The 27,695-nt window shown below is 38.0% G+C and overlaps 1 protein-coding gene across 2 annotated transcripts in view; it reads right to left on the bottom strand.

Annotated features, from left to right (window-relative positions):
• LOC122397499 overlaps positions 1 to 27,695 on the bottom strand; it is a 111,530-nt gene that overhangs the window by 23,848 nt on the left and 59,987 nt on the right. For both annotated transcript variants that reach the window (XM_043396681.1, XM_043396682.1), the window contains exons 10-11: positions 21,775 to 27,430; positions 21,047 to 21,445 (exon numbers count right to left, since the gene is read on the bottom strand). In XM_043396681.1, the coding sequence (XP_043252616.1) occupies positions 21,047 to 21,445; positions 21,775 to 27,430 (6,055 nt within the window). The remainder of the gene's footprint in view (positions 1 to 21,046; positions 21,446 to 21,774; positions 27,431 to 27,695) is intronic.

The raw sequence follows: 27,695 nt of genomic DNA, 5'->3' as shown, positions 1-27,695 counted from the left end.
GACTATACATAGTAGAAATTAAATGATAATTGGATGTCTAATGTTGTAGCTTTTATCTAAGTGCAACTCTCATATATTATAGTAAAATCGCGACTATTGCGATCATATTATATTTCTCTATACAACATGAACGTGCCTGCACCAAATAAACAATTATTCAAATGCACGTAGTTTCATTAAATAGGGCCTTTTATTACAAAAAAAATAAAATACACTAATTTGAAGGTAATATTGAAAAAATACTATTGCATTTAACCAAGTGTCATGAATTATACATAGTAGAAATTAAATGAAAATTGGATGTCTAATATTGTAGCTTTTATTTAATTGCAAGTCTCATATTATACTAAACTTGCGACTATTGCATGGCGATCATATTGTATTGTTGTAAGAAACTTGAATATTTCTATAGTAGATAAATAATTACTCAAAACAAATGCACGTAGTTTAATCAAATAGGGCCTTTTATTATAAAAAAAAATAAAATACACTAATTTGGGATTGAGTTCAAGGTAACATTGAAAAGATGCTACTATTGCATTTAACCAAGTTTCGTGGACTATACATAGTAGAAATTAAATGATAATTGGATGTCTAATGTTGTAGCTTTTATCTAAGTGCAACTCTCATATATTATAGTAAAATCGCGACTATTGCGATCATATTATATTTCTCTATACAACATGAACGTGCCTGCACCAAATAAACAATTATTCAAATGCACGTAGTTTCATTAAATAGGGCCTTTTATTACAAAAAAAATAAAATACACTAATTTGAAGGTAATATTGAAAAAATACTATTGCATTTAACCAAGTGTCATGGATTATACATAGTAGAAATTAAATGATAATTGGATGTCTAATATTGTAGCTTTTATTTAATTGCAACTCTCATATATTATAGTAAAATCGCGACTATTGCGATCATATTATATTTCTCTATAAAACATGAACGTGTCTGCACCAAATAAACAATTATTCAAATGCACGTAGTTTCATTAAATAGGGCCTTTTATTACAAAAAAAATAAAATACACTAATTTGAAGGTAATATTGAAAAAATACTATTGCATTTAACCAAGTGTCATGGATTATACATAGTAGAAATTAAATGATAATTGGATGTCTAATATTGTAGCTTTTATTTAATTGCAAGTCCCATATTATAGTAAACTTGCGACTATTGCATGGCGATCATATTGTATTGTTGTAAGAAACTTGAATATTTCTATAGTAGATAAATAATTACTCAAAACAAATGCACGTAGTTTAATCAAATAGGGCCTTTTATTATAAAAAAAAATAAAATACACTAATTTGGGATTGAGTTCAAGGTAACATTGAAAAGATGCTACTATTGCATTTAACCAAGTTTCGTGGACTATACATAGTAGAAATTAAATGATAATTGGATGTCTAATGTTGTAGCTTTTATCTAAGTGCAACTCTCATATATTATAGTAAAATCGCGACTATTGCGATCATATTATATTTCTCTATAAAACATGAACGTGTCTGAACCAAATAAACAATTATTCAAAATAAAATACACTAATTTTAGGGTAATATTGAAAAAATACTCGTTGCGTCTAATCAAGTGTCGCGTATTGTACGCAAGTAAATGGCCGCCGTGTGTCAAACAGTGTCGTCGCGTCGAAGCACATCGAGCTAACGAGCAAAAACGGAGTCGTCGCGCGCGGTTCGGGAGCCACGTCGGTACGCCTAAGCGCTGTGCTCGTCGTATAATGCGCGAGTCATGCCGCGAAACGTGTACAGCATTATTACGATACAGCTGCGTCGTACGTAGCTACGTACGCGGTGTAACGTTCGCCACGTATACCTGTTACGCTTCTGTAAAACGGCCGATTGCGAGCGGGAAACCGCACAGCGTGCCTCCGACGTTACGACACGCGCTTAAACTTAATACCGGAGCGGACCGGTCCGTAATAGACGTTCGTTCCTCGCGACATCGAAATATTCTCGAACCTATTTTTTTTTCTCCACGTACGGGAGCTAGGAAACGAACAACGGTACGTGCACGGCCAGCGTGTTCCTTTTATTGTAGTTTTTCGTTTCTCTCACAGCAATTCTGATGGAAAATAAATCTTGGGTAGCTATTTAATAAATTTGATTTATCTTTGGAAATTTATGTAATTCTGCTTCGTGTAGAATCATTAAACAGTCTACAAAACACTCATATATTGAAGAATGCATAAATATATGCTGCTCTAAAAATAGAGTAGAGAGTGACGAAAAAATCTGAAAAAATTGAGAATAGTAACAACAGCAATTTTTCATTTTTCATTTTTCATTAAAATTAAAAAATTGTTATCTTTAAATTGAAGTATCTATTTGAAGGTTTAGTGAAATTAGAGGTTCGTATTTTTGTGTAAAAATTTGAAAAAGTAAAGTTAACAAAGTTGAAAAAATTTCATTTCTTCGAAATATACCCGATCGAGTCGATATAAATAAGACATCTGTATATGCAGAATCGAATGTTCCTATAATCTTGGCTAATTCACTGGAGAATATTTTAATATTTCGATAAAGTTGGATCTTGTACTTTTGGTCAGTAGTGTATAGTTGTACATGTATACATGGCGCGACTCGATGCGTTGCTGGAACGCAGAGAATTACGCCAAGCATGCTGGCACAGCGAATTAACAGGATCGGTGTAAAGTTTGAACGAGTATCGGGGCTGGATATATGTGCATACTATTCGTCGTGACACCTGACTCGTTTTATTTCAGCCCGGGAAAGTTGTCGCGATCGTAACTGGCACTTGCGACATATTATTAAATTGCTGCAGGGATTCTTATGGATTCAGTATCCAGTGATAAATATAATCCTAAATTATGTGTATGCATGTCTTATTTTGTCGATTATTTGAAATCTCCAATTAACATTTCTTCGTTCTTTTATTTCCTGGTCTTGAACTACGCCCCTTCAAAATGAAACAAAATGATAGAAAGATCGTGCATAAAATTCTTAGGGGATCGTTGTAAGAAGGCTTTGATCTTCGACTTTGTGATGGTTTTAATGAGTCATTGGATACTCCATGGCCAACAATAGCTGGATTATGGTCATAGATGGTTAAAATTGAGGTTGACATCAGGGTCAGCGATCCAGTGAAGACTAAGGAACTGCCAAGAGGTAGGGCCAACGAAATACATTCACTATTGTAGGAGTTAACAATACTGATTGCGATTGAAATTGTTGTGAAAATGATTATAATTGATCCCCACAACCAAACATAATTTTTCCAGAACGATTTGAAATTTTCTAATTTGGGCGAAAAATTCGTTCACCTACTGGAACTTTTTTCCCGAAAGTGCGTAGGATTTCGGGGGTGTGTGTATTGACCGAAAATTATGGTAATTGACCCCTGCAACTAAAAATAATTTTTCCAGAACGATTTGAAATTTTTCAATTTGGTCGAAAAATTCGTTCACATACTCGAATTTTTTTCTCGAAAGTACGTAGGAATTCGGGGGTATGTGTATTGACCAAAAATGATTATAATTGGTCTCTACAACCAAAAATAATTTTTTTAGATCGATTTGAAACTTTTTAATTTTGTCCAAAAATTCGATCACATACTCGAATTTTTTTCTCGAAAGTGCGTAGGAATTCAGGGGTATGTGTATTGACCAAAAGTGATTATAATTGGCCTCTACAATCAAAAATAATTTTTTCAAAACGATTCGAAATTTTTTTTTTCCGTCGAAAAATTTCACATCTTCTCGAATTTTTTTCTAGAAAGTGGGTAGGATTTCGGGGGTATGTCTACTCATACAAAATGATTGTAATAGACCTCCACAACCAAACATAATTTTTTCAGAATGATTTGAAACTTTTTATTTTCGTCGAATTTATCCCCCTAACCCTTGTCGAGTTTTCTTAAAAATTATACCTCGACTCTGATATAGCTGCATGATTTTCTGTACCCGTTGGAATTTTCATCTCTATTTTCTTGCAATTGTCGAGGCAATACTGTAATCGTTGTCGGAAATGTACAGAAGCTAACGAAGCGACTTTGGTCAAGAATAAACCGGTTAAGCGTTAAATATAGCAAGCAAAAAAAAACCTTACGGTCTTATAAAGCATTATAAAAACATAGATATGCATCGAAGATCCTTTTACTCGCGAATTGCTGGCCGCGTTTAATTGAAGCACTTATTAAATAAAGACTTTATTTACGAACTAACAGATCTGGAACGAAACGATAAAAAGGCATGGCGACATATTTAATGCTTTTTGAGTCTACGGAAGCATTCGAGAGCACATTTATGTTTCTTTTATTATTATTTTTCTGAAAGTACGCATTTCTTGACGATTTATTAGTTAACCTTACAATTTTAAAAATGGTGTTCTACTTTTATGAGCAAAATTACGCAACTATTCTTACAGCTATAAAGTACTTCGTTATTGTTTTATAAAATTTGAATATGATTTCGCCCATTTCTGAGTTCTGAATAATCAGTGCGTGACTGCCTTTACGTAATTATACCGGCGATTATGTACGTGGCTTGAGTCAATAATTGTTTTCCATAATATTATAATGTAGGTCAACGTAACTAAAAATGAACGATAAATTCAGTTTTTCCGGATTGTCTACTCGCGTTTCTTGCATAATTACTATTAGAAATAACGAATGCACGATATATCATTCAATAATTACCTGCATTGTTTTTTTTATTGAAGCTTCACTCTATATAGGGTGTTTATCTATGGATGGACAATCTTTTAAGCAGTGATTTTACAATTTAATTTTTCCGTGACCTGTTTACCTGTTTTTCGAACTTATAAGTTGGAAAATAATAGTTTGTTTAAAACTAATAGGTAGATATTACTTGTTATAGCCAACCAGCAACTCGATAGCAAAGTATAGTAGCACGAACAATTATGTATTGCATAAATTTAACAGCATTTGACTCTGATTGGAAATATTTGAGCTACGTATTATACAGAGTGTTCGATCAACCCTCGGAAAAATTTTAAAGGGGGATTCTAGAGGTTAAAATGAGACGAAAATCAAGAATAGCAATTTGTTGATGGAGGCTTCGTTAAACAGTTATTAACGTTTAAAGTTGCGCCTGTAGATCGGTGATCTACGTACGGCTGCGCGCGCATGACAGTGGTACAGGTGGAACTTTAAACATTAATAACTTTTTAACGAAGCCTCGATCAACAAATTGCTATTCTTGATTTTCACCTTATTTTGGCCCCCAGAATCTCCCATTAAAATTTTCCCAGGGCTGGCCGAACACCCTGTATAATTGATATTTATCGAAGAACGAATACGATTGTTTCATGTTAATAACCGATGACTGGTGTTATTTGTTATTCGTTGCTGGTTAAATCGTGCTGGTTAAGATAGACAAGTAGATTGTCTGTGAGGTGTAGATAGAGGTGCAATGCTTTATGAGTTCAACGAGAGTGTGAAAGTTGGGAAGGCTACGAATGCGATAAATCAACTTTATGGAAATGCGTTTAAACGCAAGAGATTCTTAGGTTAAAAAGTTTAGCGACGATGCTGATTCTGACTTTGTAGACAATCTAAGTGAAAGTTAATGGAACTCATTTTTAGATACACACTTGGAAGTATATATTTATTTTTTATACACGGAGAAGATGGTGTTTGAAAACCAAGATTGTACACTACAATTCGTTCAAGCATCATTAATAATATTAAAACATGTACTGTTGCTACTTTCCTTTAAAAAAAGGCGTAGAAAAAAAGTGGAATTAGATTTCGTTGCAAGTGATACTTTAAAGAAGCTGTTAACAAATAAATTTTTAAACATCGTATTAAAATATAATACAATTCCATTATTAATTTTCTGTATACTGAAAAGACAGTATTTATTAATGTACAATATTAAGTGGAAACACTGGACGGAAATAAAAATTAATACATCGTGAAATAGAAATTTGAAATATTTTGACAAAAGCATAAAAATCGATAATACTTGAAATTTTCAGGAAACTGTGGAAATAATAATTCCTTTTTGGTTTTGAAAAATTTGATTAATAGATTCAATTTTTTTTACGTTCTTTTTCAATGTAAACGCCATTTTCGATTTTATTTACGTCCAAGTTGTAGTGGCGTAAAAATTATTTCAGTGTACAACCTTGGCATACAAACAGTACAACCAGCACGCCTAATCGATAAGTATATGCACCGAGGAAATGTGGTCAAGTGCTTATGCATGCATTCGTATAGGAAGTTAACTATGGTATCTTCCTGTACAGTACTGCTACTTGGCAAATAGAACAAGTCAGGATAAAAAGGAAATCCACGTAATCGTCTAACGGTTAAACATTCTAAGCTGAACAAAGGAAATAAACTCTTACTTAACGGACAACATTACAGTGAATCTTAAACGTATGGTACTCTCATGAACATGGTATGTGAGAAACGAGACAATTACAATGTCAGAATAAAGACTGTTCAAGCGAAAGTATAGTAGATTAACAAAAAACTACAAAGTACGATACACTAGGGATTTCGTAATTAATAGTTGCAAGAAAATAGTATATTTTACAAAAAAAATTGTTTAAATGAACATGCATAAGAGTATGAAGTGTTACTGAGAGAGAATTATTAACGATTACTTTACAACACCACCGAATGTATTTAGACATACACAGAAATAATCCTCAGGATCTCGAATTTTAAATCTCGAAGAAATTTCGAACGAAAAGGTGACACACAACTTTCTACATTTTTTAAAATACAGTGTCTTCGAAATTCACAAGAGAGAGTGAGTAAAGGAGAGGGGGAGGTACGAGTATTAACTGCGAAACTTCACATTGCATAATCCTCGAAGAAGTGACTTGTACACGGGTTAAATGTAAGCGTCCCACCTTGCGAGATTTATGTAATGATCCTAATATGATCGTACTATTGTTGCTGGTACACTACCGCCCATAAGTATTTAAACACATAGAAATTTGGGTAAATAGTGTGCCAACGTTCCTGTAATATTTTTCGACAAAAATAACATCGGTTAAATATCTTTCTACCGTATAAAAATCAAATTATATACCATAATACAAGTTTTACGATGAAATAGTATATGAAATTAAATGCTTTTATTTAACAAAGAAATTTTCAAGTGTTTTTTGGTATAATTCAATCAATAATTTCTCAATCAGTACATATAGACAAAGTAATTGCATCATTTTTAGTCTGTAAATGTCTTACAAATTCTTCTAAGTAAATTTTACATAATTTTACACATTCCTGAAAATTCTTATTCTCGGATTGAACAACACACAGCTGCTTTTAATTCTTTCTGATCTAGAATTTAAACACACGTTTCTGTTGGAATTCACTAATAATTTTAGTTCGTGAAAATCATTGTGTTGCACGTAGTGGAATTAAATATTAAATAATAAGATACAATTTAATTGTTGTCCATTTTTATGTTCTCATTATTTATATGTTTTTATTGTATAGATTGCAATTATCATCCAACTTTTAAAACAAGAAAAACCATATACGTTGAACGAGAATCGAACACGGGACCTTGGATTTACCAAGTCAGACGCTTTTCTCGCCTAGCTAAAGTCACTTCAGTATTCATTAACTATAAAATTATTGAATATCTACGCCTAAAATTTTACACATATCATTAGGAACATATACCACTTTGCAAAGAACCGTTAAAATCGAAGTCTAATATTAATTAATTATTTTTCGATTTCTGAAAGAGTTTCGATCAGAAGATAACTATTAGAACGATTAGTAAAAATTGTGAATAAAAAATAGTTTCAATTAAATTTCCCCACTGATATAACATAACAACGAGATCGACAGTTGTCATGGGTCAACAACAATTAAAATTTTTTATTTGCTTCGAGCGTAATAATTCTTCCTTGAAGAGGTTAGTTTCCGGATATTTATGGACGACACTGTGCACGTATGTATGTACGTACGTCGCTAGTTCACGCGATGCATTTTGAAAGAAAATAAAGAGGAAACGGCCAGGACGAATATGTTCGCGTATTCTCACTCTCTTGCCCGACATGTAAGTGAAATTTCATTGTTCGCCGTAATGGTACGCCGACAAATTAGTAGAGCAGAAGAACGAATGTGGCAGGGTTCAGTACCGGGAAGTAATGTTACAGAAACGAGCGGCGCGCTTTAATATCCACTTAACCGGTGTGCTTTATTTCTTCACGACAAGATCGTTTAATAGCACTACGCTAATTAGGAGAATACAAACGTTTTTGCAAGGAAATTAGCTGTACTTCCACTCGAACGTACAACGAAAAGACGAAGAGATCGTCTCTAGATGAAAATCGGACGTAGAGACCAAAATGGTGGACGCTAGAACTACCGGAAGTGGGTCAAAGCTGTTCGTAATTTCTAATGAAAATTGTAAAAACTCCACTGGATTTTTGCAATAAAATTAGACACTTCTTCGAGAATCTATCGTTTCAATTTCCAGGGTACAAATAGTGTTAAGAAATTTCATAACATAAATTATTAACCAACAACGTCACGAATGTGTTTCACACTAGGAAACGACACAACTTGACACAGCTGGTACCATATTTAATTAATGACCAACCAGTAGTCAATATGTGACTGAAAGTTTCATCTATATTAATTTTTCCGTTAATTAAAAAAGAAAAATGTCTTTTTCGTTATATTATTTTTTTACCAAATTTTGATTTAATATCATAGTAAACCTTGGTAAATATGTACTTTGGTGGTTTATTTTTCCTGACTTTTTCTTAACAAGAAAACGTAAAAAAAGAAATTTTCAAGTGGATTTTTGGTACTAGTATAATCTTAACCTAATTTATAAAAACTAATTAGTATTGTACTTTTTATAAAATGGTTTACAGTTAAATTAATATTTATCAGAAGAAACTTATCGCTTTATTGCGATCATTAATTTACACAAAGCTAACTTTTAAGTAACAAATGTAAAAAAATATTGTGCATTTAAAATCTTTTAATTCATCGAGTACCAACTATGATGAGACATGATTTTAAGCTCGATGATCTATGATTTTCTGTCATCGTTTCGAATGCAATTGCATTCCTGTGCAAAAACTATGCACATCCACGTTTAATGTCGTCATCATCGTTGAATCACATCCTGCAGAAAAAATTACGCTATTGATAGGATAAAGTGATCCAACTAAAGGTGGTCCAAGTCTATACTTTCAATTATAATACTGTTTGTTTCATATAATGGTCCAACAGCATTAACAACTTTCATAATTTGTGCAGTTCGTTCTAAAACCAGACAAATATTGAAAACGCATGAATTGATTTATTTCAATGGACAATTTAAAAGTTACTGAAATTGCACAATATATTTTGCAGCCCCCTAATATTTAATAAACGATAAAAATCAATAAATGACAAGTCAAAGTATTCTTTACTTACAGGGATATCGAGTGTGAAATACACATATTCTTCGACGAAGTGATTACAAAATTGTTCGTATTGTTTATTCGACAGTATCATTTTATTTAACGCGTTCGTTATCAAGCAAATCTTCATTCAAAACTTGATCGTAATATTATTATCGGTCATTAAAATCCCCTATAGCAATTTGTGTCTCTTTCAGATTCGCGTACGATTTCTCATACGCGCATGCGTGTCACGGTACCACTGAGCGCCATTATGGTGAACGTGCCAAGTGAAGTAATCGCCATTCGAATAAAATACATTTCCAAGCATATGTTCATTGAAACAATTTTACCAGGAATTGTGTCAAGAATATATTCTTACAATAAAATATATTATTTTAATATGTAATACATTATTATCAGCAAGAAGATAATGAAATTAAAGATCTGTACTTTCTTGGAACACAATACAATAATAACACAATTCCTGTTAAAATTATTTCATATATATAATTAAAATATATTTTAATATTATATGTTCTATTAATATGTAGCACATTATCAGCAAGAAAATAAAATTAAACATTTGTACATTCTTGAAATAAAATGTACGAATGACACAATTCCTGGTAAAATTGTTTCATTGTATAATATTTGAAATATATTTTTATCATTATACATTCTTTCAATAAGTAGTACATTATCAGTAAGAAAATAAAATTAAACATTTGTACATTCTTGAAATAAAATATATCAATGACACAATTCCTGGTAAAATTGTTTCATTGTATAATATTTGAAATATATTTTTATTATTATACATTTTTTCAATAAGCAGTACATTATCAGTAAAAAGATAATGAAATTAGCATTTGCACTTTCTTGGAATACAATACAATAATAATACAATTCCTGGTAAAATTGTTTCAATGGACGTATGCTTGGAAATGTTTGCTTAAAATGTTTTTCTTGCAAGTGTTTCTCGATATTGCAGCTATCGAAGAAAGTCAGGAACACACAACGGTGAAGATAGGTGAATTTCGAAGACAAAATGTATTAATCAGTATTAAATACGAAATAATTATAAATAATCGCACAATTTACTATACACGACAGTTTCTATCGTTCTAGATTTATTGGTGGACTTTCCGATAAGGCTAATCCAGCGAAGTCTATCTTAGACTGATAAGACCTAATTCCGCAATCGTCTGTTCGATTGAAAGTTTTGCACGAGAAAACGATTTGCCATTTAATTTACTTTAGCTTCGAGAAATTATTAAAAGTGACGTTAGAAATTATTTTTCATTTCTTTAATGCTCATTAAGATCAAATAATATTGTACATTAGTTGTTTCCTTTACTCATAACTAATTCTCTATTTTTACAACGTTTAATATTTCAATTGTATATAAGCATTAGTAATTACTTAATTAATTATTTTTTATAAATATAATTCACCTTGTATTTTTCTGATTTCATGTGTTATGTATTTCCTTTAGGTTCGTACAGAAATATACTTTTGTCCGTCGAAGATGATCAGAATAATTAGATCGACGACGTAGTTCATTTAACACTAGAACTACCGAAGTGGTCAAAATGACCCATTTGTAATTTCTAATAAAATTTGTAAAAAATTTTCTCGTCTGAATTTTTGCAAACTTACAGTGGTTCTCTATTAGAAAATGAATATCCATTTATTTCCATTGCATTATACATTTCTTCAAATATCTATCGTTTTAATTCCTTTGATACAAAGAAATACACCTCAAGTGTCGGTCGTTCTAGTGTTAAATAGTAAGCAAGAAAGAATTGATATTAATTTAATGTAATTTTAAAATTTATGGTACAATTCGAAAAGAAACGAATCTACGTGAAAGTTGAGAATGTTAAATGTTATATCATCGATTCGAAAACACTATGTAATAACATTTTCACCTTGAAAATGATCGCCACACAAGGTCGAAACCACTGGAATTGATCAAATTTATTTCAGATTGTTTTTTTTTTTAAATTAGCAATTCAATGTTTTTGTTGCCTTAAAAAATACTCGATTAAATTTTAAGGTTGATCCGAGATAAAAGCGAACAAAGAAGACTTTCTATAACACATTTCGTGAAGCATGAAGTACGCTAGGTAATATCTCCTAATCATACTTCTTTCAACAAACATTCTAAATATTTATCAGAAAAGATTTTACTTGATCTTGCACTTTATTCTTTATTTTAATTCAGTGTACTTTATATTTATGAAAAAAGTAACTAGAAATGAGCCAATATTATTTAATTTTTGTACAATTACGATCGAAATGATTTAAAAAAAAAAAACTAAAATCTAAAACATATTCCGACTGGCTGTTATGCGACTGTCCGCTTCAAACTAACTTAGCGAGACGGGAAATCGATACTCGATTGCTCGTGTATTACGAGGCCGGTAAAAATCAACTGAAGCTTGACCGCAATCGAAACTTAAATAAGTGAACTTTCCGGCGGTATGGTTGCAACACCGATTCCATATTCAATTTGAACTCAATTTAGCAGGGGATTGATTCGAACCTCAAATTGTTTGCAAACTAGATTTTGTCGAGGCTTCGAGAGATTAAATTACATTTCGAGCATGAATCGATCGCAAATAAAACTTTATCGAATATAAATCAGTCTTCGTTGAATAAAAATATTTACTTTATTTATTTACATGTATAATATGCAGGATGTTCCGGTAATTATTACATAAACGATAAGGATTTTTGTTGTTTAAAAGTAAACAGAAAACGGGGAATAAAATTTCTTTGCATCAACTTTGAAAATTGTTGCTTGTAAACTCACAGCTCTAAACACAGCAACGTGGGAGCATTTTGGACAATTACTATGATATAATTAACTTTGACATGTCTCATCTTGCACTTGACTATTTGTACAATTCTGTAAACTTGTATTAAAATGAATCGAAGTTGGCACAAACAAATGTTTTTGACACCGTGTATATTAATAGAAAAGGAACGAAAGATTTGGTAAATTGTTGCTTTCCAATTTAATCTTGAATTAAATTGCTTATTAATTCTTGCAACGACTCGAACGCATTAATATTTGCCGCCATGAAAATGCAGCACTGGATAATTTCGATCTTGAATCGTTCAAGTAACGAGTATTTCTGTGATAGTGTGCACCTTGGTAGCGAGTTTTTCTAAAAGATTACCCACGAAATGCAGCCTAATTGACACTGAACAGAGGACAAGGAAGCAGCGAAACGCATCAAGTCCGACGAAAATGAATCGCGTCCGACACGTCAGGAGACTGCCTTTTTGAAATGAATAATACATGGTAGATTCCAAGATAGGTGTACGATTATGATGTAAATAACGTTACAGCACAAAGCAGAGGCAGAAACACCGGAGGTTGTCGAACCTCCACGGACAAATTGCGAGTACGACTGCGATGCCTAGCACGTAATCATAGTCTTTATCAAGCAGAAGTCGTCTCTTAACTTCATGAACTGAGAAAAACCCCATAAAAATGGTTCAATTTTTACACAGCCATAACTCCTACAATAGTGAATATATTTCAATGAAATTTTTTTTTGGAGTAGAGCTCATGGGTACCTACAAAAAAGTATTCAACAATATTTCCATAGAGCGTCAAATAAATTTATTAAAAATTAAAAACAAATTTTCAAGAAAAATCGACAGGGGTTAGGTACCTAAATTCTTGGACGAAAAAAAAAAATTTCAAATCATTCTGGAAAAATTATATTTGGTTGCAGGGGTCAATTACAATCATTTTCGGTGAATACACATACCCCCGAAATCCTACGTATTTTCGAGAAAAAAATTCGAGTATGCGAACGAATGTTTCGACCAAATTAAAAAATTTCAAATCGTTCTGAAAAAATTATTTTCGGTTGCAAGACCCAATTACAATCATTTTTGGTGAATACACATATCCCCGAAATCCTACGCACTTTCGAGAAAAAAATTCGTTTAGGTGCTGAAATTTTCCGGCGAAAAAAAATTTCTAATCTCTTTAAAAAAATTATTTTCGGTTGCGGAGGTCAATTACAATCATTTTTGGTGAATACACATACCCCCGAAATCTTGCGCACTTTCGAGAAAAAAATTCTTTACTACTTCATTCGTATACTTCGTTCGTGATGAGAACTACCTTCGTACGCGCGCAACTGCGTTTTACAGGCGGAACTTTAAACGTTAATAACTTTTTAACGAAGCGTCAATCAACAAATTGGTATTCTTGATTTTCGTCTTATTTTGGTCTGTAGAATCACCTATTAAAATTTCTCCCAGGGTTGGCCGAACATCCCGCAGTTCCAAATGGGGTTTGTCGGTTTTTTTTTCTAAATTTGTGAAATTCACGTAGGTGCAACGTTCCTTATGGTTTTGTCGATCAGATCCCGCCTCCCTTGGTTGTTTCAAATAATTCTCGTTCGAGATACGTTCAGCAATTTGGTAGACGTTCCTGTCGCGAGGAATCGTTTCATCCGACCGCGCAATTAATTAAGCGGTTACGAATCACGTTGGTCTCCACGGTTATTGATCCGCGCGAGTGCAGCGGGGAGTGGCAGCAAAAGTAATTTCATCGGTCTGCGAGTCGTGCGTGTTACTTTTCTTCTCCCGTCGCCATCAAAACTGTCGGCTGAATAACATAATGGTGGACCAAAATATGTGCATTTTCGCGGTTGCTTATCGTGACGTTTCGACGTCGAACGGTGTCTAGTATCGTTTGGAAATCGCTCGAGGGCCTATCAACGATTTTGGCGCGACTCGAAATGTCGCAGTGTGTCCCCTGGCATAGTTATCCCTCGTTAATGTTCGCCAACCAAAACTTGCGACGAGAACGTTATCGAGGGAGGTAACTGAAAGTTTATAACTGTTTTTGTAAGACGGAGAGTGGAAATAAAACATGAACAACTTTTTTTTTGTTGCTAGTTGAGTAATAATATATCGAACGTTGAACGAACGAAAACTGCTCTATTGAATCGAAGAAATATGATTCTCGGATTTCAATAGTACTAATATATAAGTATTTCCTTATTTAATTAATAATATTCGAATAGTCGGATATTTGAAGTTACAAAATATCTGAATAATCTCAGCTCTATTAAGAATCACTATATGACAGAAATTGATGGAAGCAATTTACTTTGCATTCGTTAAAAATGAAGATTATTATGAAACGGAGAACTGAGGCTCTTTCTATGGTAATTTCGTTAAATAAATTATATTTATGCTTATGTTTGCACAACGTTCTCAAGGGGAAGCTTTATACTTTAGCTTCTAACAGTGGCTCGATTATGGAGAAAATAGCAGTTTGAACTGCACGCGTTTAAAGTTTTAGTAACTTTAATAAGAGTTAATAGAATTTTGTACGCCAGAGAGTGAAATTTGAAAAATTGCCTCTTTGTTTAAATAACGATATCTCCAAAACGGAAAGTCGAGAATAAGTCGTAAATGCAGAATAAAATTTCTTTGAAGTTAAAAAATTTAATTTTGATATATTCGGTTTAGCTTTGGACGAATAGAATTTTTTAAAAATACGAAAGTTATACCAACTCAAAGACCAACCGTTCAAAACAAAAATTTGGAAATTCGAGACACTTTCGTTAACAAGTTACACTAATATACGATTTTCTTTATATTTCTATATTCTCCATTTATAATAATGCTTAACGAAGAGTATTTTCTGTAGAAAAATTGAAACCTTAAACATCATTTATTCCAATGGATTTTCAAAACACCTATTAAATTGGCGTGTGTAGCAAAGTATACAGGGAATCCCGTAAATGGTGTAAGAATCGGAAATGTGGGGTGGCTGAGACGATTTTGAACAACAATTTCCTTTGCAAAAATGTCGGATGGGGCTTCGTTTTCGAATTATTAACGAAAAACACTGACCAATCACCAATATAGTTGCCTTGGTCGCCATCTAACATTAACCACGTTGATGAATAATTGAAATCAGTGCAATAATGTCATTAATCGCATAAGCTTTCGCCGTTACTGTGATGTTACGATACGTGGCCGACTTTCACGTTCGGAAGCGTAACAATTGATTTGTTTCCCCACTGAAATCTAATTTTTCGAAGTTTGCCGTGATATTAAAACCACGCGGTTAGCAGGTTTGCAAGCCAGAAAGTAATGTATGTTAATGTTTCACTTTATGACGCAATATGGTAATTTTATAGGATACAGACGATAAAGTCTTTGGTTAAAAAAAAAAAGAAGAGTTTCACGTGTTATAATATACGTAATTATATAACCTGTAAACATACAGGGTGTTCGACCACCCATGGGAAAAATTTTAATGGAGGATTCTAAAGACCAAAATAAGACGAAAATCAAGAATACTAATTTGTTGATGGAGGCTTCGTTAAAAAGTTATTAACGTTTAAAGTTTCATCACTACTGAATTTTTTTCTAGAAAATGGGTAGGATTTCGGGGGTAGGTCTATTCACCAAAAATGATTGTAATTTACCCCCGCAACCGAAAATAATTTTTTCAGAACAATTTGAAATTTTTTTTTTTGTCGAATTTAGGTAACACCCCTTGTCAAGTTTTTGAATTTTAGTAATTTTGTTTGACGCCATATAGAAAAGTTGTGTAATACTTTTTTGTAGGCATCTATGAGTTATATTTAAAAAAAAAGTTTCATTGGAATATATTCGCTACTGTAGGAGTTATGGCTGTTTGAAAATTGGACCATTTTTATGGGGATTTTCTCACTTTACGGGGTCAGGGAATGACTTTTTCAATATTACTAAAATTTCTATATATTCTACGCCAAAACACGCGTTGTTTGCCGTTTGAAACATTAAAATCCTCCAATCCGTTCAGAAGTTATGACGTTTTTAAGATACGCATGATATTTCAGGATAGCATTTCTGGTCTCACATTAGATTTTCGGTAAAGAATTTTTTTCTCGAAAGTGGGTAGGATTTCGGGGTTATGTGTATTGACCAAAAATGATTATAATCAACCTCCACAACCAAAAATAATTTTTTTAGATCGATTTGAAATTTTTTAATTTGGTCAAAAATTTGAGCACCTACTCGAATTTTTTTCTCGAAAATGCGTTGGAATTCGGGGTTATGTATAATGACCAAACATGATTGTAATCGACCCCCGCAACAGAAAATAATTTTTTTAGAACGATTTGAAATTTTTTAATTTAATTGTTAATAACTTTTTAAGGAAGCCTCCATCAACAAATTGGTATTCTTTATTTTTGTCTTATTTTGGCCTCTAGAATCCGGTGGCCGAACACCCTGTATATGTATTACACGTACACGTTCGATCTCGATGTATTATACATTAAATATTATTTGCAAAACTCATACGCCTGTTCCTCATAATTAATATTTATATTCACTTCAATTTCTGGTTATTGCAAATGCATCGATGTCCTTGACTCGATTCCAACCATGAGTACGCGTTTCTTTGTTTGAAAGTAGCCTCGGGTACGTCGAAGCGATGCAAAAGCCGTACCATAGAAAAGCACTGGCTCTAATGAACACGTCTATATCCGTCAAACAATCATGACGTTACGATAGACATTTTGCTGCACGCGCGTTCGCATACCGATCGCGCGATAACAAAAATTCATAGCACGATACCAGCCCAACTTTTGACGCGAGGTAACAACGTAATACCACCGTCGGAAATGGCATATTTCCATCGTTCCAAAATCGAACTCACGCGAACAGGCTGCCATGAGAATCCGTATTCATTTTGCGTACAAAATGCTCCGCGCATTCGAGACCCACTTCAAGGATAGATTTACCAGCAGCGCCAAAAACGATAAAAGAACAATAGAAAACTTTGTTCAGTCGGGTAAATCTTATTCATGAATACAAATTTTCGATTCGATGGGGCGGTTCAACTTTCGTTCGTAAATTCGAATCTGCTCGTGGATTTTTTTAGAACTAAAAGCTAGTCGACGAATCCAAAGTTTTTATTTTTTATTCCAGCCAACCACGTTTACGAATAAAATAATCAGATTACGAGATAAAGAAAGCAACGTTCTTATTTCACTCGATGTGAAATATACGTTCTCGAACAAAACGATAGCACACTTTCCCTATCATTAATCTCTCACGTCGTAATTGTAACGCGTGGCTTGAAAGTTATGGGCAATATATAAACATTATGTCGCGCAAACATGGAAAAATAAATTGCAATTAGCTTTGACGCGACTTCGGTGTGTTTTGCACGAAGAAATATAAACGCATAAGTAAGGCCATAGATAGATTTATGGATGTCCACTTTGTACAGGGAACCAATAAATATTCTAATATTATCGTTATAATTCTCGAGATGTCAAAGATAATACCTAGATTGTTTTACAAATTTTTTAGATACATTAATACACCTGAAAACCCCTTAATTGAACGTAAAAGATCCTGGATTAAAAACTAGTTTTTGATCGAACCAACATTAATCACTATACCCTCGTATCGTATGTAATTATTTGACATATAAAATAAGTCCAAAATATAGACTAAAATTGTTCATAGACTGGTTTATTATCGACGTAATTAAATTTGAATATTTATAGGATACGTGTGCGATTGAATACGATTTGCTTGGCACGTTTATCCATTATTTACCTATTTCACTTATACCGATAATCAATTTCTAAAGTCGATTTTATATTTATTTATTTTATATTCACGACTTATTTTCTCAATTACCAAATAATAATAATAAACGAAAATAAGTGAAAAAGGCGTAGAAATAAACAATGATTATAAATACGATTTACAATGATAAATACAATATACAGGGTGTTCGGTCAACCCTGGGAAAAATTTTAATAGGGTATTATAGAGGTCAAAATACGACGAAAATCAAGAATACCAATTTGTTGATGGAGGCTTCGTTAAAAAGTTATTAACGTTTAAAGTTCCGCTCGTACTGAATTTTTTTCTCGAAAATGCGCAGGATTTTGGAGATATGTCTAATCACCAAAAATGATGGTAATCGACCCCTCCAACTAAAAATATTTTTTCTAGAACGATTTGAAATTTCTTTTCCGTCGAAGAATTTCAGCATCTATCCGAATTTTTTTCTCGAAAGTGGGTAGGATTTCGGGGGTATGTCTATTCACTAAAAATGATTGTAATTGACCCCCGCAGCCGAATATAATTTTTCCAAAACGATTTGAAATTTTTTTTTCCCGTCGAAAAATTTCACACCTTCTCGAATTTTTCTCTAGTAACTGGATAGGATTTCGGGGATATGTGTAATGACCAAAAATGATTGTAATTGACCCCTGCGACCGAAAATAATTTTTTTTAGAACGATTTGAACAATTTTTTTTCGCCGAAAAATGTCAGCACGTACCTGATTTTTTTTCTCGAAAGTGAGTAGGATCTCGAAGATATGTGTATTGACCAAACTGATTGAAATTGACCTCCGCAACAGAAAATAATTTTTTTAGAATGATTTGAAATTTTTAAATTTAATTGTTAATAACTTTTTAACGAAGCCTCGATCAACAAATTAGTATTCTTGATTTTCGTCTTATTTTGGCCTCTAGAATCCCCCATTAAAATTTTTTCCAGGGTTTGCCGAGCATCCTGTATACTGTGCATGTATATTGTTGTCTGTAGGTGTTGAAATAATTTTTTGTTATGAAATCGTTTACACATTCTTGGAGGTCGATGAATATCAAACATTGCTTGCAAAACCGATACTGTTATTGTATTTCAAACATATTGCCACGCAAAAGATATCACTGTTTGGATAAATTCTAAGGAATAAGCATAATTTCAATATTATAGAAATTTAGTATTCTTTTCAGTAAATACAATATAATAATGTTGTGAAACTGTCAATTAAAACAATCTATTAAAAGTAGCAGCACAATTGACCTTGACCTGAAAAAGTCAAGTTGTATTTTATTCGTTTCCAGGATAAGAAGTCTCGAAGAAACCATGATGAGAATCTGGTTTAAGAATTTATCTAATTTACTTAAGTTAATCTGACATTTAAAAATTTATTCTGTTCTATAATGAGGAAACCATTGTAAACATTCTTACTATGAATTTGGTCTTCTTTTAAAGTTTAGTAAAAGGGTTTGAATATAGTAATCTGGAAACTTTACTTAAAAAAAAAGACGAAATATCAGAGAAAAACGATTAAAAAAATATACATTGCGATTAAAAAGATTGCAGCATTCTTGGAGTTTCATTATTACAATATTGAAAATTTTACTTTTTTATATTAGAACAACATTAGGTATGGTATAAAAATTACGAGAACAAGAAATCTTTAAAAATTGAAAAATTGAAATCGTCAAATATAATTATTTTTAACATAAGTTGTTGAAATTAAAATATAATTTGAATCTCAAACTACACTTAAGCAACGTCCAATTAATACGTTAACATTTCAACGTTTGAGTATATAGAAAGAAAGATTCATTTATTTTAAAGACCGAATTTTTGTATAGAATAATTTTTTATAAAACACATGGTTTGTAAGTTATTTAAGGGATAGTGTGGATTATAGAATAATAATAAAATTTGACGTATTCTCGTTCGAATACGCCGTTTGGACGTAATCACGAAGGAAAAATGTAATAACTAGAGTTCGACAGTACGCATACGCGGGATGTTACACCGTTTTATCGATTGTTGTACGCATCGAGGGTAAGAGAGAAAGATAGAGGAGAGAGGAGAAGAACGGAAAAGGGAAATCTCGTAATAAAGCAGTTACACCTGTTATACTTCGGTAAATACTTCAAGGTGGTCATTAACAAGCTGCATTCTAGTTGTTGCAATACGTACGACTTCTGAAACCGAGCTTCGTCGATATGAAAATAACTTTCATAGAATACGATCAAGAATTCAGTAATCGTGTTTTTTAAAAACGATCCTCGACTCTACAGAGCTCGATCATCGATGCATTCCACTTTTAGCGTCGGACACTATCATCTCGATTTGCATAATCGTGTGTGTCGAATAAAAATATGACTCTAGAGTTTCAGGCATACGTGGATAAATATTGTGCAGGAACACTTGGGATTGCAAAGTTTCTCTCAATCTGTGTAAATAATTGCCTGATAGGATAAAAGATGTGGTAATACTAAAGATAGAGACTTTCTGTTGGGGCAAATTAATCACGAAAAAGATAAGACACCGACGGTTACTGAATATCAATACAGAACTACGCACAATCTGTTTAAGAAGTCCTAAGTCAGTAATTGTGCAATTTCACCTGAGATTGTAATTCACAAAAATACAAGAATCTTATTTCTGAATCACAAGTTTTCACTAGTCTAAGAGGTCCTAAAAATTACATGTGCAATTTCACGAACATATCAGAAATATCTCATTCTTGAATTACAAGCTATCGCTAGCCACAACCCAGGCGTCTGTTAAATCAAGTTAATTATGGTTTGAACAGTCCAGTCGGTTCATCCGAATGCTGGACTTTTCCGTTTAAAAATCAGTTTCTTTCGACCAAAGTGCGTCAGTTGCTCGACCACCTTTCCAACAGTTCTGGCAAAGATTTGCAACACGCGTTTTCCCGCCAGCGGCTATCCTTAATTACTTCGACGAACGCATATTCATCAGGCATGGCATTTCCAACGATCCGCTTGTTTCCACGAACCGTCCACGGCGTGTGTTAGCAAAAAAACATGGTGGCAACTTACCAGACGTGAGAGATATAGCCTGTTGCCTCCTCGATCTGGAGTTCTCGCGTTTTCCCACGGTAGACTGGGAGCCGGAAACTTGGAGTCCCGGAGCGCTGACGGCGCGCTTGGGTCCACCGATCGCGCCAGCCACGTTGCTGTTCCTCGCGAAACCAGGCGGCCGATATCTGGCCGATTTGACGCCGGAATGCTGCGGCAGGAAGTGATAGACGCTGTGTGCCTTGTGCATCGTCGACGATGGCGCGATCGATGTTGTCGTCGAACCAGCCGGGGCCGTCGAGGCTGGCAAACGTGGCAGAGAGTTCGTCGCTGCCGTGATGGCTGATTGCATTCCACGCGGAAGAGTCGTTGCTCGAGATTCGCCATTATATTCGAGTTCGTCTTCGGTGTCCTCGTCACCTGTTAATCCCATCAATTAACATAAATACAGCGTTAGATAGACGACAGAACTACGTAAAATGAATTTCAACGACGCTTGGAAATTTACAATAATGGCGGCCATGAACATAAGAACACTTAACATGACTTTAGGAGACTGAACACGACGAAAATCGGTTGTGAAATAATAGGAAAAAGTTCCTTAAGAATTGTCGACTAAAAAATGTTATTTTGTTTCAATTTAATTGAGTATTCTTAACAATATGGCCGCCGCTGTATACTCGAGTCCCACGAACAAGAAACTATTACCAGAGAATGTTAGTTCAGGAATAAAGAAGCAATGAATTTACCAGATTCCCCCCTCGTGTTGGCATCAGGAACAGAGGACCTCCTCCTGTTGCTCCAGATCCTTTCTTCCACCGATCCTCCGCATCCACTCGCGGCGCCTCCGCTCCCGCCGCCGATGGACCCGCAACTTCTAACCCTATCCAACTGTTCTCTAGAAAAACTCTTTGGATTGAACAACAGATCCCCTGCACTTCGACGCTTGGCGGCCATGGCCAAGGCGTTGACACTAGCACTAGCACCGACACTGACATCCCCGGAACAAGCCAGCAGGCTGAGCTTTGTCCTCGAATCCGCCGCCATTAACGCGGATTCGAAGCTCCCGCGCCAAGAGAATCTTTCGTAATCACTAGCTTCTCGCTCCTCGCCTTCCTGTCCGGTCGACGCTGCCGGGTGGTTGTTGATCAGCAGCAGAGGATCGTGGGACTTCGATCTGGGCAACTGCAAGTGTGCAGACGAAGGAGCCGTCGAGTCGGAGGTGGAGTCGTCGTCTTCCGTGGTGGACGCCGAGGATGGCGTTCGATGGTGTTGGGAGTATCGTCTCCAACTGGTGGAGTGATGCTGGACGGTTGGTCCACCTTCCGACACTTCGTGCATCAGGGCTACCAATCTGCTACCGATATGGTGCATCACTTTCGCGATCAACGGCGGGCTGCTGTGCGGCGTCGAGTTGGCGTCGGAGCTCACGCCGTCGCCAGCCATTTTGGTGAAGCTTTGTACCAGCTTTTGATAGACGAAAGCGGTGTCTCTGCCTAGACACGGTGGTTGCATCCCGGTCGGGCCAGTTTTCTCTTCCCTCTCCTTGTCCAACAGATTGTTATTCGACGTGGTGTCGAATTTGCTGATAATCTGCTGACAGCTCTGGGATATTTGTTCCTGGAGCGCCGATCGACGACCGCCCGCTGCTCCCTCCAGGTCCGAACTCGTGTAATCCGAGCTATCGTACGAATCGGACCACGTGTCCTCCGAACTGAGATACTCGACTATTTCTCGCACTTGCTCGTCGCGTATCCCCGGCACCGTTTTCATCAGCCTCGTTAGCTCGTTCTCGAAGTACACCAACTGTGGCGGTTTCGTGCGGTTTTGCGTGCACAGTCTGGCTTTGGACGCGTACCCAGGTAAACGAGGACTGGGCGCGGGCGACGCGCCGCTGGAATTCGCGCTGGCAGTGTTCTGATTCTGTCCGTTCGAATTTGCCACCATCGTTTTGAAGAACTGCCTCATCTTCGACATCATTAAATTCGTCTCCTCGTCGCTGGACCAATTGTTGAAACTGTCCTTCCTCGAGAGCGAAGGGTTCGCCAAGTGGGGCAGCGCCGTGTGATTCAGAGGATGATCGACCTTGGTCGCGTTACTCTTCTCAACGCTAGGAGATCTCTCCGTGGAGGTTTGACTCGCATCTTGGGTATTTTCACCGTTCTCTTTGCCGGAACAATCCTTTCCAGACTCTTGATTGACTTCGTTGTTGACTTGAGCGTCGTCGGGCAGCTTTTGGTGCTGGAGAAGATCGTCGCAACTACCGACGAATCCGGAATCACGCGACTGCTGTTTGGATCTTTGATTATAGGTGGACGAATCTCCCGAGCCGATTTGTATGTTTCTCGGAGAGTCGATTTGCAACGCGGACGTCGCCGAGGCGTTGACGGTGGTCGACGGCGAGGAGGAAGAGGACAATACACCTTCCGGTTGCGGCGTCTTCGCTCTTTCCGAGTCTTCCGAGTCAGCTTCCGCTTCGTTCTCCATCACTACCTCCCCCACCAGCGCCATTTCTCTGCTCGGTTCTGGCGTTTTGTTTCTGTCATCTGGAACACGTGGACTCTGGGTCCCCAGGTTTCTGGGTTTCTTCTTTTTGCGTTTCACGGTGTCGAACTGTCCGTCCGTTCCGAAAGCGGCGGTCTGGCCATCGTCCGCTCCGTCGGTCTCCGTGGACGAGCCCTCCGACTGACTCTCTTGCCCGTCCTGATTCAGACTCAAATCTTGCAGAGAATTTTGCGAGCTCAAGTTCTGGGAACTCTGCGTGAGCGCCAACAAATTGTCCAGAGACGAGCTGTGGGATCTACCGGTGCCTCTGGCGCGAACCAGTTTCTTCTTCCTTTGCGCTTCTGGGCTGGGTCTGCCTTCCGAGTCACTGCCAACGGAACCGTCCGAGTCCCGTCTGTCCTGATCGAAACCAAGGAACTCCGACAAGAAGTACTTCTCCAGCCTCGAGGAATTCAAGAACCCCTCTCCGGAGTTCGATCTCTCTTGACTCTGCCCGTTGCCGGGTGCCTCGTCCTGCCCGAGCGATTCCAAGCCCTCCGAGTAGATCGAGGAGGTCTCCGACAAACTGTCCACTTCCCGCGATCCCATGCTCGAGTTGTTGCCATCTCCACCGAGGCCGAAGAAAAAGTATTTCTCTAATTCGGACGCGGACGGCGGTCTTTGCTTCTTCGATGGGCTACCTGTTGCCAGACTGGGCTCCGCCTCGCTCTCCTCGCACGATTCCTCTACGATGGTATGCAAAGTAAAGTCGATAGCCTGCCTGTGATAACCCCTGAGCTCTTCTTCGCGGTCGCCAAGATTGTTGGCTTCGTCCTCGGAGCTCTCTTCCGTGGCTGTGGTGGCTCCAGGCTCGTCCTCGTCGTGGGAAACCTCTTCCACCCACGAATCATCGTCGGCCAATCCTTCCTCCAATATCACGATCCCACCGCTGCCCGAATTGTCGTCGCTGGATTGAGATGAGACACGTGCTCGCGTACCTTCCCGATGCTCGTTGGCCTGGCGCTCCCTCGAGCCGTTCTCTTCGTTATTTTCCTGCCGACTGGCTACTCTCGTAGAGTTTTTCACCGAAACATCGTCGCTTTCACTGGCACTGCCCACGCTCAAACCACTGTCAACCTCCGTCTCCGAATGATTCGCGATGGTGCTGGACAACCGTTTCACCATCAGAGGCTTCCTCGGCCCCTGACCGTTTTTACGGTGCGGTTGCTCGGCTACGGCTTCCAGCGCCAGCTGGAAGTATCCAGCCAGACCCTGACTGGCCATATGCACCTCATCCGGCTGCAACAGTGTCGTCGTGTCCGAGGTGATGACGCTGACTGGCTGGTACGAGGCTTCCTGAGTGATCATCACGAGGCTCCTGTACTTGTTGTTGTTGTGATTATTGTTACCGATATTGTTGCCGTGGATCGTCGAGGGAAAGTGTTGAACGTCTCTGATGGAATCCTTCGTCGACACGGCAGGAGGGAATCCATTCTCCTTTCCAGTAGACGGGCGTCGCTCGACTGAGCGAAACCGTGTCGATACCCCCTCCTCGGTACAGCTTCCACCGGCGGCACCACCACCGTCACTGCCACTACCACTTTCGCCACCTCTACTTTGAACCTCTACCCCCACCTGACTAGATGCAGGACACTCGCCTCTCGCCGTACCTGCGCAGCCGTCGTGCGCACTCTCTACGTTACCTGCAGCGTCCGCGCTCTTGAAAATCTCCTGAATCTTGTTGGTTATGATGTCGCCCACCGCGCTGCTCGTCGCTTTCAACTCGATTCCGCCTTGGCTCTCCTCCGATAGGTCGTCCCCCGCCTCATCTTTGTCCTCCGTGATCGATTTTCGATCGTCTTCCACGGCAGTCGGTACCGAATCATTCTCGGTACGCGCGCTTACGACACCTTTCGCGTTCGAATTGTCCGACGGTTGCTCAACGACCGATCTCTCGTACTGTATATTCCATTTCGTTCTGCTCGACGCGACGACGGATTCGTCAACATCCTCGAAACTTTTCGCGGTCCTCTCTTCGTTTCTGTTATTGAGTTTCGATAATAGCTCGCTGTTCACCGCCGAGTACGAGAACTCGTTGCTGTCGTAGTGCGACGAGACACTGGCGGACGTCACCTCGTACTCGTGTAGCTCGTCGCTGCTCACCTCGCTTCCGGTCGCGTTCGTCTCGTTGCTCGTGAAACTGTCCGACCCCGAGAACGCGCTCGCGTTCATCGCGACGCTGAAGTTCGAATTCAAATCGGCCGGTGTGTCACGCTGGTTATCGTTGCCCCCATCGAGACACTCGTTCGCCATTATCTGCGATAAAGTAACGGAGCTATCGATCCCAGTTTCGCGGTAATCGTGGTCGCTCGTTCGATCGCGATCTGCACTGTTCCCTCTATCGCGAATTATCTTGGAGATCTCGAAACTATTCTTCGATTGGAAATTACCGACGTTCAAAATTTCTTGCTCGGAGATCTCCAAAGAGTCTGGAATTATGTTGGGGTCCCAGGCGTCCGTTGAGAAAAACTTGGCCCGGTCGTCCAAATTAACGGATTCGTCGCTGCGCGTCAATTCCGATCGATCGGCTCCCGAAACGTTGTTTTCTATTTTATCGAACAATTTTTCCAGAACGATACTTTCGCTGGCGTTGATGACAGGTATCGGCTCGATGCTATCGGGATCCAAGGTTTTAATGGATTTCAGCTCGATCTGATTCTCGGTGCAATCGTTATCGCTAGCGATGTACATTTCCTCGGGCATTGCGCAGTGTTGCAAGAACACCGGACTCCGCTTATCGATGTTTACCTCGTAGTTGCTCTTCCTTCCGCGAGCTTTACGCTTCTCGTTGAAATTCTCGTTCCGTTCGGGCATCGTTCTGCCATTTTGCGAGGCGATCTTCTCCTTGTAAGCGGATCTGGTCCTCGCCTCCTCCTCCGAGCTGTCTCTGTTGTTGTTCTGCGCCCGACCGTTGCTCGGATTTTCGAAATTCGACTCCTCGCTGAAGAACCGAACGTACTGCAAAACCACCGGCTCCTCTTCGGGAATGGCGGTCACGCGCTTCAACGTGATACCGTCCTCGGCGGCTGAATCGGTGTCCTCGTCCTCGTCCCCGTTGTCCTCGATGTCGTTATCGCTCGTGAGAGAGTCGTCGTTGACGACAAAGACCCTCGAGAACCTGTGGGAGGACGAGTCGTCTTCCAAGTCGCTGCTGTCCGCTGAGGACCGTCCAGAGGAGCTGCCAGAATCCTCGTGCTGGTACATCCTTTGTCCCCTTCTGCTCTCAAAGGATACACCTCCAGGATCTTGGCAAGCGGCTTCCTCGTTCTCCTTTGTCTGACTCGTCTCGTCATCGTTCTGTTGGCTCTGATCGACCTTCGGCTCGTCCAATTTTCCGCGTACTTTCATCGAGGACTCCGCGGTTTTCGCTTCGTTCGCAGCCTCGAACACCGCCTCGTCCTGAAAGTACTCAGCGGACTTCGACGCGACGCTCGCCCCGGCATTGTCGTTCTCCGCGTGATGGATTTGCAGACCGGCGTATCGCTGTTGGAGCGTCTCCGTCGACGGGATGGACGTACCGTCGACAGCAGACCCGTACAAACGCGGCGCCAACACCTGTTCCGGCCTGAAAGTACAGGTCGCCGGATCGAAGATGCCCGTCAATCTCGGATCGAGCCTGGTCCCGTGAAGAGGCTGATTGAATCGCGGGTGCCAAGCGAACCAGGGTGCAGCTGGGTCGCCTCTCAACCTCAGTGATCCTGGTTCAGCGTGAGCATCGCTGCTGCGGCTTATCATGGAAGATGCGGCGGCTGCGAAATCACCGGTCCAGAGAGCAGCTGGAACAGGCACCGGATACGGAACCGGCACCGGAATTGGCACTGGCACTGGGAGCACGTTCGCGCCTCGTGAACCTCCGCAAGCCTATGTAGGAGAAGAATTTTTCCACATGTATATCGAACAACCTTAACAACTCTTGACTCGACGCCTTCATACTCGCAATTGTGGACAGAAATACAGGGTGTCTCACCCGATTTTGACATCTTGATTTTCTCGCTATTGTTACTCGTAAGAAAAAATGTTTCAGCGGAGGCTTGAATGGTATCGAGTGGAGCATATTCTGATGTTATTAGTTTTTTCGTGAGTGGACGCGTAAAGGTCATATAAAGGTCAACTTTGTTTTTTTAAA

Source organism: Colletes gigas, unplaced genomic scaffold, assembly GCF_013123115.1.
Source record: "Colletes gigas isolate AHSC1104 unplaced genomic scaffold, ASM1312311v1 Colletes_gigas_Sc00009, whole genome shotgun sequence".
NCBI lineage: Eukaryota > Metazoa > Arthropoda > Insecta > Hymenoptera > Colletidae > Colletes > Colletes gigas.
Note: the sequence above shows the minus strand (reverse complement) of the source record. Positions and strands in the feature narration are given on the sequence as shown.